This window comes from Saccostrea cucullata, unplaced genomic scaffold, assembly GCF_032062105.1.
Source record: "Saccostrea cucullata isolate Sc308-1 unplaced genomic scaffold, CSIRO_AGI_Scuc_v1 ctg219, whole genome shotgun sequence".
Classification (NCBI taxonomy): Eukaryota; Metazoa; Mollusca; class Bivalvia; order Ostreida; family Ostreidae; genus Saccostrea; species Saccostrea cuccullata.
In genome coordinates, this window is record NW_026936054.1 from 246,108 (window position 1) to 259,863 (window position 13,756).

Here is a 13,756-nt window from a genome sequence, read left to right on the forward strand (position 1 = left end):
AATTTGACGAAAAAAACCTGGAAACAAAATCTTCAGATACTTTCTTTCAAAAGTAATTGATAGAAAAATTGTTATCTTGAACTTCATGTTTTAAAAAATCAGAGAGGCATTTGTGCCCTTATATTGAGAATGGTTGATCATTTTTTGCGTTTCATTGAGACGTAAAAGGGGTTGGCACGTGATAAAGTCTTCCATAAAGCCCTTTGAGCTATATTGAATTTGATCAAGCGATCAACCCGTTCTACATCCCAATAAAACTAAAAAATGATACCTTATTTCTTCATTATTAAAATTCTTTGTTTGATAAGTCACTTATGTGGCTCTCTAAAATACAATAGGTTTCTTGGTTAATAAGATGTTGTTATAAAACGCGAAGTACTTTTATTGATGAGGAAAGTGTTTGATATTTAAGAGGTTTTTTCATACGATCATTTTTGTTACAGTGGTATCGTGGAATTTTCAAAATTGCTTTTATAACATGTAGCGATGATAGGACAGATAATACAAACATTTTTTTTTGGGGGGGGGGGGACTCAATATCATGTCAAAGGTATAGAAAGGTGGATAATTCTTAGAATCTTTTATCCTAAGACTTGAAAAGGAAATGGACATTGAAAATATTAGTAATACTTACTGTATTTTACATGACAAATATGGACAAAACACACTCAGTAAAGGTTTACAGATGACAACAAATTTTAGAATATGTTACCTTGGAGCTAAAAATGTAAAATAAACTTTATAAAACTATACAAGCCAGGTTAATCTTATGAGGAAAAGTAGTATGATAAAAATTCAGAGAAATCACCATTTTCACCATTTTGCTTTTTCCCATAAAATTCACCTGGCTTCATATATTTTCCTTAAGTTTAGATTACACTTTTAGCACTAAACTAACATATTCTGAAATTTATTCATGTATAAATATAAAAAATATTTACTTTTCTAAACCTTTGACATGATATTAAGTCTCTTCCAAGAAAAATTGTTTGCATCATCTGTCCTTATTTAGACATCAACAACATTTCTCCGTAAAACTCATTCTGAATCTATGCAAACATACTTATTGACGGCATTTGAAACCACCACTGGAAATCAGTCTGCATTTCATGACCTAAATCTGTAATTTCCCTCGTCCCATCTCTTATGTTTCGGAGGTCCGCCTTTGCTCTGCATTGTTTTACGACGGATTTTTCCATTATTTCCTGATCATAACAAGGAGCACACGGCGGGTGTGACAGGTCAGCAGGTGATGCACACTCCTCCATCGCACCTGATCCCATCCCTGATGTTTCGTATGTCCGTTGTTTGCTATGCTCATATTTTGCATTGTTTTATGGACTTTGAGATTGAATGCTCATTTTTGTTGCTACTTAAATTCCGGGATTATTTATTGTTCGTTATCTTTTTACACTGCATTCACCTGAAAAAGCTATTTCAGGATTCAAACTGCTCTGGACAAGACATGCCGAGCAGATCACAACAAAAATATAACATTGTATAGCAATAATACTTTAATAAAGCAAACGAAATCAAATAAAATAAGTTGACAAATTCAAACAATAAATGATGCTTTATTAGAACTAACGAAAAATATATTCCTCTGATTTTGTGAAACACACAAAAAAGCGGTAAGTGATGGCAGTTGATGAAAGAAATAAACCTTCTAAGAGCAATTTAATTAACATCATATACTAAAGGGTTCTACTTTAATCACTGAGAGTATCGCCTCACATGTTTCCTTGTCTCATTAAGAACTCTTTTGTACTTAAACAATTCAGCTCCCTCACTTTTTTGGACCTTAATCACTTCTCGTCGTGTCTTCTCTAAAAATGACATGCCCTGTTTGTCTATTACAGAATAGATCACTCTGAATCTCACTCTGACATTGAGGTCCACTCCAGATCTTATAAGTATCCTTATTAACATCAGCACCAGCCTCTAACAAAATTTTCAGTGCATTTATATGTCCTCCACCACAAGCTGCTGTCAGTGGTGAATCATTCTTACATCTTAAATTTACATCAGCTTTAGCTTTTAACAGCTTCTTTACAACATTAATATGTCCACCCTTCAATGCTGCTGTAAGTGGTGTATCATAGTTACCATGTATATTGACATCAGTCCCCGCCTCTAACAGCTCCTTAACTACATTGACATGTCCATTCACACATGCTACTATTAATGGCGTTTGTTCACAGTCTTGTATATTGACATCTGCCCCCGCCTTGAGCAGTTCCTTTACTATACTCGTATGTCCACCTTTACATGCCTCTGTTAGTGGTGTATCAAATTTATTTTGTGGATTGATTTCAGCCCCCGCTCCTAACAGCTCCTTTACTACTGTCATGTGCCCATTTTTACATGCTGAGCTCAGTGGCGTATCGAACGGACCTTGTATATTGACATCAGCACCTGCCTTTAACAAATCCTTTACTAAAATTACATTTCCACCCTTACATGCAGCCGTCAGTGGTGTATTTGACTGACCTTGTCGATTGACATCTGATCCTGCCTCTAACAGCTCCATTACGACATTCATATGACCACCCTCACATGCCACTATCAATGGGGTATCAAAGTTACCTTGACCTTGAGGATTGACATTAGCACCGGCCTCTAACAGCTCCTTTACAACACACAAATGGCCACTTTTACATGCTGCTGTTAGTGGTGCATAAATATTATCTTGACCTTGAGGATTAACATCAGCACCAGCTTCTATCAGCTCCTTTACTATACTCACATGTCCATTTTCACATGATGCTGATAGTGGTGATAGTGGTGTATGACTATACCCTGTATCCTGTATATTGACATCGGCCCCCGCTTTAAGCAGTTCCTTGACTACACTCATATGTCCACTTTCACATGATGCTATCAGTGATTCATCATATTCACTCTCTGAAATATCAGCGGCGCATGCTTTAAGCAGCTCTTTCACAACACTGATATGTCCTCCTATGCATGCAACTGTCAGTGGACTTTTATATTTATTTGATATGACATCAGCCCCCGCCTCCAACAGCTCTTTCACTACTTGGATATGTCCACCTTCACATGCTGCTATCAGTGGAGTATCAAACTTACCTTGTAAATTAACATCAGCCCCTACCTCTAGCAGTTCCTTTACTATGCTCTCATGTCCACATGAACATGCTGCAATTAGCGGAGTAAAAATCCAAATACCATCGTCTAAATATCGCAGTTCTGTGTTAACTATAGATCTATTGATATGTTTTATAATCATTCTAAAAGTCTCTAAATTACCACTGAAACAACTCAACACAAGCAAGCGATATTGTTCGGAAATGGACAGGTTATTGTCCTGTTTCTGATTCCTTGAACCACTGAGAGATTTCAGTAAGCATAAATCATCTGCATCCGTTTTTGTTTCTATTTTCTCTTCCCCCTGTTTTGCTACATAGCAAACCCCCGTGTTAAAACAAATCCAAAATAATTCAGACTTTGTTTCGTTGTGCAATTGAGTTTGTTTTAAAATATATCTAAAAATCTGATAATGTCCGTAGTAAACAACCCAACTGATAACCCTAATACTGAATACGGATTCTTTCAATTTTCTCACGTTTTTCCCGTTCAGCAGTACTTCCTGTATACGCCATTCTTTGCTCCACACATTCCTTTCCATACACTCCAAGCCATCCCTTCTCACTCGTCCTGCCTTGCTAACAACCATAGATACGTCTTTTTGAGCTGACAGAAATAACAATTTTAACTCTGTGTAAGACTTCGTCTTTAACACCTCGATAAAAAACCGACACACCTTTGACTCTTTCAAAATCTTATTCATAAAAACATCATAAAGTTCCAAATTTTCTACGTCTTTGAACAAACGTTCTGCTAACATCGGATATTATTTCTCCTTTAATCTTATACAGAGATCATTGAAAGCTTTGTCATTACTGATTTCACTGCTGACTGAACCATTCTCTTCTTCTGGTTTACTTTCTCTAGCAGTTGATTTATTCTCAAAAGCTTGTTTATTCCCAAAGCCTATCTCATATTTTTTACATTTCTGAATTTTCACTTTGTTAGCAACATAGCTGCTGCTGATATATTGCAATATAAGGTTTGGATATTGACTGCCAAAGTGATACGCAATGATTTCAAATATTGAGTCATGGATAAAGTTATATTCATTACCACGGAGATGCATGTATGTTCCTTCCATGGCTTTTAATGCATTGTCAAATTTGTATGCATCTGTGTAACTCTCAACTTCACAGTTTTCAAGAACATCTGATTTCATATCATGAAACGCTGTGTTTTCCGTGTTTTTCAATATTTCCTTGGACAACTTTTTGTCATTGAACATGCATAAGACCAAAGTAGCATAATATAACTTGTTTTGGTGCTGCATTTTGTCTAATTCCTCCAAAATGCATTCAACTGGACACGTAAAGAACCTTTCAGCATTGTTTCGAAATTTCTCCTCTTTTGAATATAGTTTACACAAGAGGGGAAACATACCTGAGGAGTCTCTCAGCAATGAATCAGGTAGTAATTTATCATCTAAACCATGTTTCAGAAGAATTCTTTTCTTGTCATCAACAGTTAATGAATTTTCAGAGCTATGCAGCATAACTGCAGTTTTCTCATGCGTTAAAAACGATTTGTAACTGTGACATTCATTAAATACTGTTTCCCTACATGACATCAGTACTTTTGTGTCTTTGTTAGACGGATTTGAAATTTGAATTTCATACTCCATTAATAGATTTAATTTTTGTTTTTGAAGACCTAATACGCCTACTACATCGTCAATGACAAAAACCTGTGGTTTCAGCGAATCACAATAATCTTCAATTTTTCTTATATCAATAATTGGTACAATCTCATATCCTTCCTTCTGGAGTATCAGGGATATATGTTGAATCGTCGCCGATTTTCCTGATCCTGGGATTCCAACAAAAGTCAAATAAGGTCGCTCTCTGACTTTATCAAGCATTTCTTCGAAGTTATGCGTTTTGCTGAAGACCTTGTCTTCTTCTACCCATTGTTGAATTTGTTTTTCATGGTTATCTACATAAAAGCAATGGGTTATTCATGATTATTTTTGTTTTTTTCTTTATTTTGTCCAGACTGATTGTCATTATGACTTGAAAACATAACTTTGAAAAATTACACGTGATGGGTTGTTAGACCAAGATATGGATAGTGTATCAATATTTTTAACCCCAGTATAAAAATGAAAAGACAATCTTGGTCATTTCGAGATCCAGAATCTATGAATCAGCAATGCTTATATTTCCAAAGTATAGAATTTTGAAGATCATTATGACTTCGAACCTTTTTAACTCAAACAAAATCGTAAAACAGTATTTGATCTGTCCCTCATTTTACATAAAATGCGTCATAAAAGCGAAATTCCTAACATCGAATTCAATACATTAAAAACTTGTTCCCACCAAAGACCAGAGATAGACCAACTAGGCAACTTTTACAATTATTAAGATTGAAGATGCTACACGTATGCACTTAAATGACTTTAAACCCGGGTTAGGGTTAGGGTTAGGTTAGCCTAGGTTAACCCTAACCCATACCCGTCAAAAATGACAATATGACCCCCTCCCCCGGAGCCAGGAATTTGAGACTTAGTTGAGATAAATGTGAGCCAAATTTTCAATATCTGATGAAGAAAAGAAACCATTTCGCTTGTTAGAAATTAGTTTACTGAATTTCGTCCAATAAGTAATGAATTGATAGATGAGAAGCTAAGTTCAGCCTTGAGTGTTTGTTAGAGGGGTCTAGACTTGGATTCATGACTATATTATATATAACGTTCATAATAATCATGCAAAACATTCCTAATAAAGGTCATGGACTCCACTTGAGGTAATTTCAATGTTCAACAATTTCTAAAATTATACATTGACTTCTTTACCATGTTTAATTCTAAATGTATAATGGTATTCCTCTGGAAAGAAAAAAAGCTATAAGTCTAGAGGAAAGCTTTGGAGATTTAAATACATACCCTTTACATTTGGAGGGATGACGCTCTTTGGTGTCTTGATTTCATCTATAGAAATAGTGTACAAAATTGTAACATGTTAGGAATGTAAATATGATGTTGTGTTTATATCATTTATTTCCTTTGTTTCTTAATTTTAAATTTGACTTCACTGTCACAATTTACCAATGATGATAATATATCACATTGCATTCATTGCTTTGCATATGTAATTTGTATGAAAACAAATCATAGTTTGCTCTGTCACCTTTTTTAATTTGACAATAATTATTATTGTGGATTTTTTTGGTGGACTGATTAAGAATAATTTTCCTTTTTCAACATTTCTATATAGTTTATAATTTGATAATTTCAGTAGGTTGTTTTACGTGAATTACGTCCCGTTCGACAATTTTTCTCTCGTAAATGACGTCACCATATACTGATGAAGCGCTTCAAATTCAAATACTTGATACAGGTTATGAATATCTAAAGTTTAATCTAATAAAATGATTATTCTATTCCTGCTATTCCATGAAGGGACTCTTTTCTGAAACTACATGATTTGCAGGGGAAAAAATCGAAATATAAATTTTGAGTTTAATAAGATTTGCCCTTGAGCTCAAAAGCATACCCTAGTTAAAATCCTTTTTGTCATTGATACTTTTTAATTAATCCTGCATTAAGAGTTATTCCATTGCTTGAATGAATTAAGCGGGAATATTTCATTATACATCAACAAAAACTCACCAAGAATTCTTTGCATTTCATTTTGTTTTTCAACTCGATCAGCATCACTTTTCTCTATCTTTTCTGAAACAAGAAAGGTTTTTTTTTTTAAAAAAAGGCACATTAATTCATTTAAATCAGTATGGAGCTAAATTTAATTGTTTTATTTTACAATACGTTTCTGAAATTACTTTGTAAGTCATGCACTATTTCTTTTGTCGGTGCATCTTCCTCTATCTGTTTCTTCAGTTCTTCTATGAAATGCTGATCACCGACAGGGTCCATTGTCTCTTGTTTGATAACATCCACCTGACTTTTGAAAAGATTTCCGTTGTTAAGAAAAGAATCAAGGTCCACAACTGCTGATCTGACAGTGGACCAGATTCTGTTGAAATCAGCATCGGAGAGGACTGAACTTGATGAAATTACACACTGATTTCTGGCTGTATGGATGCGTTCAATGCTGGCAGAGAGAGATCTATCGGCAGGGTCTGGTGCATTTCCCCAGCCTGTGCTATGTGGTGGTATGCTGCAAATGTTTCTAAGTAGGATGTACAATAAAGAAATGTCCATATCACTATAGTTTCCAGTATAACTACTTCCTCTAGGTAAAATAAGATTCATCTGGGGTGCGGTCAGACGTGGAAGGTCACTTGTTTTACGTAGAATTACATGTTGAAATGATGACGGCGGTACAAAATGACGGAAAACATCCCTAAACTGATCTGTACAAGGACCCAGGAGAAGTCGACAGGCTCGACAGGCATTTGTTGGCTCCTCTGTAGACGAGTAAGGAGAGGCTGCCATGGAAGTTATTTATTGCCTCTCTGAAAGAACATTCAAATGAAATATAAACTGTTATTATGGAAGAAATCTTACATGTAAGAGGTTTTCTTCATTGAAAGTCCTCGGGGCTAAGTCATATTGCTATTCAAATGGGCCCACGGACATTGATGGCCACCGGGGGTAATATTTTCCTGCTAAATCTCATTAAATGATGCCCACCTTTCATTTAAATATAATGGCAGTATATAATATGCCATTATTTCAAAACAGTAGAATTAAAAAAAATCTTGTTATCATGAAATTGACCTTCTTGTCCGAAAACCAATTTTTGCCCAGATCTGGAATTCTTGATCACTAAAGGCGGTCTGTGAGGTTGTATTTTTTCTGCAACAGCTGCTTCCGTTCATTCCAGTAACAACAAACAAAGAAAGCATTTTATTGTTTAAATAAATCTCACTAGTGCAAGGGCATAACCAAATTAAATTTCCAAGTTTAGTATATAAATATTTTCAACACGCAATGTAGTTTCTAAAATGTGCTGCGATCCTGTCTAAATTCAGCAATTTCATTGTTAAAATTATACTTGTATGACCAAATGCTATATTTTTTTGCTGGTCAACGGCATGGAATATTGATATAATTAAATTGTTTTTAAGATTTCATCAGGATCGCAGCACTTTTCAGATACCTTAATAGTTCTATAGTTGAAATGTAAAAGCTTACTTTGATCCATAGAGTGTATGCCATTGCGCTAGATCGATTTATTAAGACACCCTACATTACCCTCCGATGTACTTGCATACAAATATACGGCAGTGTCAATTAAATACGTAATGTACAGGAAATACATTAATAAAATAGTGAAGAAGACATTAAATTGAAGTTATTGAATATCTGTAAATAATATTTTATTTAATTAGAGAATACATATTTTGTCGCATATCTGCGGTGATTTTCTTTGATCTTTCTGTGGTGATATATCCCATATCACATATGCGATAATACTTTCCACGCCCCTTCATATATCACTGCAGGAGGCAGAAATCAGGTCATGAGCAAAAAACTGATTTTATTTCACAAGTTCATAACTACAAAAAATGAATATGTTAAGCTATTTTTTTAGCCTTTAACGAAATTAACATACATGTATTTAACTCGGTTGAAAGTTTCCTGTCGTTCAAAAGATTAATCCATTTTAAATTTTTGAAAGTTACGATAAAATCTCCAAACTCTATATCGTTAAACTCCTTGATATTTGCTTCAGAATCTGTGATTTCATAATTGTCGCATATCTGCGGTGATTTTCTTTGATCTTTCTGTTGTGATATATCCCATATCACATATGCGATAATACTTTCCACGCCCCTTCATATATCACTGCAGGAAGCAGAAATCAGGTCATGAGAAAAAAACTGATTTTATTTCACAAGTTCATAACCACAGAAAAATGAACATGTATAGCTATTTCTTAGCCTTTAACTAATTCATAATACATGTACTGGAGTATTTAACTCGGTTGAAAGTTCCCAGTCGTTCAAAAGATTAATCCATTTGGAAAATATGAAAGTTACGGTAAAATCTCCAAACTTTTTTATCGTTAAACTCTTTGCTATTTGTTTCCGTGATTTCACATATGTCGAGTGCCTGGTTCAAAAATAAATTGTCAAAATCTTCAAACTCGTTTTAAAAAACCCAAAGTCAAATTCACCAAGAACGTCCGACATGTTGGAGAGCTAGCTTGAAATGAATCTTTTTTTTTATTATTGAATTTTGACACTCTCAATGAAATTTACGTCATCAGACATGCGACAAGTTGCTTACATCATAGATGCCTCGTACTATTGGTTATATCGTTTTCATGGGGCGTGGAAATCTCGGGCGCTCCGCGCCCTCGATTTCCACGCCCCATGAAAACGATATAATCAATACTACTCGGCTTCTATGATGTAACCTATACTTGTCGAGTGCCTGGATCAAAAATAAATTGTCAAAATCTTCAAACTCAGTTAAAAAGTCGAAGACAAATCACTAAGAACGTCCGACATGTTGGAGAGCTAGCTTGAAATGAATCTTAAAGGTACTTAGACACAGATTTGAAGTCAATATTTTCTGTATAATATCACGACTTATTTAGTGTAATAGCATTTCACACAAAAATATATTTAAAATCTTATTACATTTTAAAGTTATTAAAACTTTAAAGTTTTTGGCGGGTTTGATTGACACATCCTTGCACTTTCACAAATTTTAACTTTATTCTTAATCCGTAGGAAAATTGGCAATCTTGTTGTGTATTAATGCGAAATATTAAAACTTAAATCCAGAAAAATAATTTTATTCAGAGTAGAAATGTTATAAAGCAAAACTCCTTTAAAAATATCGTCATTCCGTTGTGTACAGGGTTTAGCAAATCGACCACACTCTTGTTATGTACACAGTTTTTGTAAACAGGGCAAGAGCTCTGTTATTGTTTGGTGTTTACGATTCACCGGGTGCGTTAAATCGCCAAAGTCTGTTCACCACAACTGCACGGACTGACAATAAATTGTGTGTTTGTTTTGCTTTCAAACATGTATACTCTGATTTTTCTGGATTATAGTATTAATATTTTTCATTAATACACAACCAGATTGCCACTTTTCCTTTAGGATTAAGAATAAAGTTAAAATTTGTGAAAGTGCAAGGATGTGTCAATCAAACCCGCTAAAAAATTTAAAGTTTTAATAGCTTTTAAATGAAATAAAATTTTTTGATTAATTTTTGTGTGAAATGCTATTAAAATATATAAGTCGTAATATTATAGAGAAAATATGAACTTAAAGTCTGTGTCCAAGTACCTTTAAGTTCATTACACGCTGAAATTTTTTTTAAATCAAATTTTGACCCTTTCAATGAAATTGACGTCATCAGACATGCGACAAGTTGCTTACATCATAGATGCCTCGTACTATTGGTTATATCGTTTTCAGGGGGCGTGCATGGAAACGATATAATCAATACTACTCGGCTTCTATGATGTAACCTATACTTGTTGAGAAAATATTACTTGATTTGTCTCTTACTGCATACAGACTACGTCACGTTGTAAGAAATGACGTCATATTGACAAGTGTATTGCAATCAGTGACTTGTTTTTAACTTGTGTTGGATTTAACTAACGACAAAACAACAGGCAGTAGTAAGTTTTTCCGTAGTTTGATGATTTCTTATTGGTTAAATTTGCAGATAAACTCATTTGTGGTATTTTAAAGAAATTGTAATATGTTGACGGTGCGACCGTTAGAGCGAGCGCAAACTCTATTGTTTTAATTTAGATCAGATCGTCAAACCGAACGTGACATTTGGTGCGTCTAGACTCTGACGTCACATGACGTCGTATGTAAGTTGCAACCAAGAAGAAACCTGAACAGTGCTGAAATTTTAAATGAAGAACGTTTCGTTTACTATTTATCTTCAATATGCATCCATTAAATCAAGTCGAGTAAACTTTTTGTTGAATATTTGCCGTTATTCTCGCGAGAACGCAACTTTGCTAAGTGATGCATTGTGGGTCAAAATTACTGCGTCAAAAAATTCTATCGAATGAATGTGCAGTAGTCCGAATTTTCACTTCGCCCAGGCGTTGTCGTTAGAGCTCGCAGTTCGCTTTGCGACGCTCGCTGCGCTCGCTATGACGTATATTGTGTATGATATCATAGTCAAGTTTTCCCGTACAAATTAGGCTCTGCCTCCTTTTTGTAACCTTAACTGTGCTGCGTTATCATGTCTACCACATATTCACCTACTTTGAAGTTCATAATTGTATAATATTTCATGTATAGCTCTACAAGAATTTAAAACAATTCAAATCGCAGAAATAAGAGTTTCACTCCCTATTTAGACAAGTGTACTCCCTATTATACATGTATCACAGTGATCTATTTTTAAAACAAATGTAAAACGTGTTATCCGTTTAAATTTTTTCACTTTTCCGATTGATTGATTCATATAGATTCATGTAGATTGGTTAATTGTACTTGTATTCGACGTTTCAAAACAAAGAATTTTGTTTTGTATTTGTAAATCTCAAAACGTTAATGCCCTGAAGAGTAGACATGAAATTGTAATATATTCAGAAATGCTGTTTTAAGAACACTCGTTAAGTTAAAACTAATAGTCTTTTTACTTACTCTTGTGTTCATCTGGTGATATAATTTAATAATTCTAACATTTTATTTCAACATATTAATACACAGAGTAGGGAAGGAAATAGAATAAGATTTCAGATTATAACAGGATGTTTGTAACACAAAGTGTAATGCTATAGTATTTGATTTCGTCAAAAAAGGAAGAGAACTGTTTTGTAAGTACAGTGTTATTATATCCCCGACGTTAACAGTTTATATGTGATTAACTCATCCCATCTCTACAATTTCCAGGTGTTTCATGCTCTGTTCACAACAATGCACTGTTTGTAGATTTTCTATGATTGATTGATTGTATGTTGTTTTACGTCCAGTCAATCATTCGTAAAAATCAAAGTTGTGAACAGGGCATGAAACACCTGGAAATTGTAGAGGTGGGATAAGTTGGAAAGAAGGAGTAAGCATTTCATGTTGAATTGTCACATCTGCTACGAGCCTTTTCTATTGAACAGGTAGATGTTTAGGAGATTATTCAATCTTCTTTATTTTACCTTGTCATTTCTATACCTTAATTATTGGAACTAAATTGCAATAAATATATGGTAAAATTAATGGAAATGAAAAGTGTAAAACGTACTGTAACCATACCTTCGGTATTGGACATTTTCAATCAGTTTAAAAGTGTGTTTCCTTTCACTTAAACCTATGTTAGGCCCCACGGTTTAATTCGGTGTGTTAAGCGTTTTTCATTAGAGGATGGAAATCCTGATAGAGAAGACTTGGTATACTAAAATTATATCCGTGTAATTGCTTAGCTTTATCATTGGATGTTGGCTGTAAAAGTGAACTCGGGCAGAGGAAGTTTTGAGTGGAACCTCTCTTTTCCAAATAAGGAGAGTTTTTACTACAATTGTCTATTATAAGTCATCTCGATGGGTAAATTGGAGATTAATTACAGTCCGTTATTTTCATAATTCACAGTAACAAGTGAAATGACAATGCCTGCTAACTATGCCAATTTATTAATAGACATGTTGTCATGTGAAACTGAAAGGCATAAATTACAGTTGTTATAGTAAATTAGTCCTAGTTTCTTGTGGGTTTTTTTTTTCAAAGTAAAAAAAAACCCTCATATTTCATTTAATGAAGTCTTTATGAAATTAATTTCCCTTTACAAAAGAACGTTACAAACCAGAAAGTTGAGATCTAATCACGCTGAGATAAAACGGATAGAGATAATTAAAAAAGCACTTATGACAAGCTCCCGTTGTGTGACACACGGATGATGAATTATATTTTATAAGAACATATATCCACATTAAAAACTCAATACTTTGAATGTTATCAAGAAAGTCTTTATTTTCAACATAAAGCATTATTATTTATTCCACAGATCTCCAAAAATATTTAAATTTCAAAAATGTCACAAAAAGGTGTTGCACTTCTAACAATTTAAGCATCATTGAAATTGGGCATAATGTTTTTGTTAATGCAATGAAACATAAAGATAACGAGCAGTATTCAAGATCAAAAGTCTATAAAACAATACAAAATAAGAAAAGAGCAAACACGGACCTCCAAAACATCAGAGCTGGGATCAGGTGCCATGGAGGAGTGAGCATCCCCTGCCGACCGGTCACATCCGCCGTGTGCTCGGGAAATAATGGGAAAATCCGTCGTCAATTCAGTGTATAAAGAATGGACTAACACTTAGTATAAAAACGTCAGCCAACATTTGACTCAATGATAAATTGTTTTTGCTGACATGGTCATTGTATCGACCATACAACTGACAAAATGATGACTTTAAACGAGACTGCCAATATTCTTGTTTCATCAACTTGCTTGTCAATAATTTACCTCGTTTTAGAAATTGTCCATACGTAGAGCATGCTCTTGCGTATCGAATCAACCGAGATGTATATACTACGTATGCAGGTGATGAAGGTATATTGCTGCATAAGTAAGGGAAGTTGACGGAAAAGTTAAAGTCAAGTTTATCATAGTTTTGTTTTATTCTTTCAACTTGTTTGTCAATAATTTATCTCGTTTTAGAAATTGTTCATATATAGAGCATCAGATGTGTAAGACACTGTTGTATCTTTTATCTCAAGCTCACCAGGATACATGTATATCGTATCGACAT

At 34.2% G+C, this 13,756-nt stretch overlaps 2 protein-coding genes across 3 annotated transcripts; both read right to left on the minus strand.

Annotated features, from left to right (window-relative positions):
• Positions 1 to 1,801: 1,801 nt before the first annotated feature.
• On the minus strand, positions 1,802 to 3,868 carry LOC134244653 (ankyrin repeat domain-containing protein 17-like). Its single transcript, XM_062726906.1, has one exon. The coding sequence runs from the start codon at positions 3,866 to 3,868 to the stop codon at positions 1,802 to 1,804; it is 2,067 nt and encodes a 688-aa protein (XP_062582890.1).
• Positions 3,869 to 3,874: 6 nt separating this feature from the next.
• Positions 3,875 to 12,373, minus strand: LOC134244679 (uncharacterized). 2 transcript variants are annotated; one of them, XM_062726931.1, is made up of 5 exons: positions 12,259 to 12,373; positions 6,892 to 7,527; positions 6,722 to 6,784; positions 5,996 to 6,040; positions 3,875 to 5,043 (listed from the first exon to the last, which is right to left on the minus strand). In XM_062726931.1, exons 2-5 carry the CDS (start codon positions 7,505 to 7,507, stop codon positions 3,875 to 3,877), a joined length of 1,893 nt encoding a protein of 630 aa, XP_062582915.1. In that variant the 5' UTR covers positions 7,508 to 7,527; positions 12,259 to 12,373. The 2 variants fall into 2 exon arrangements, with proteins under 2 accessions (XP_062582915.1, XP_062582916.1); XM_062726932.1 differs by lacking the exon at positions 12,259 to 12,373 and adding an exon at positions 11,656 to 11,734.
• Positions 12,374 to 13,756: the final 1,383 nt, after the last annotated feature.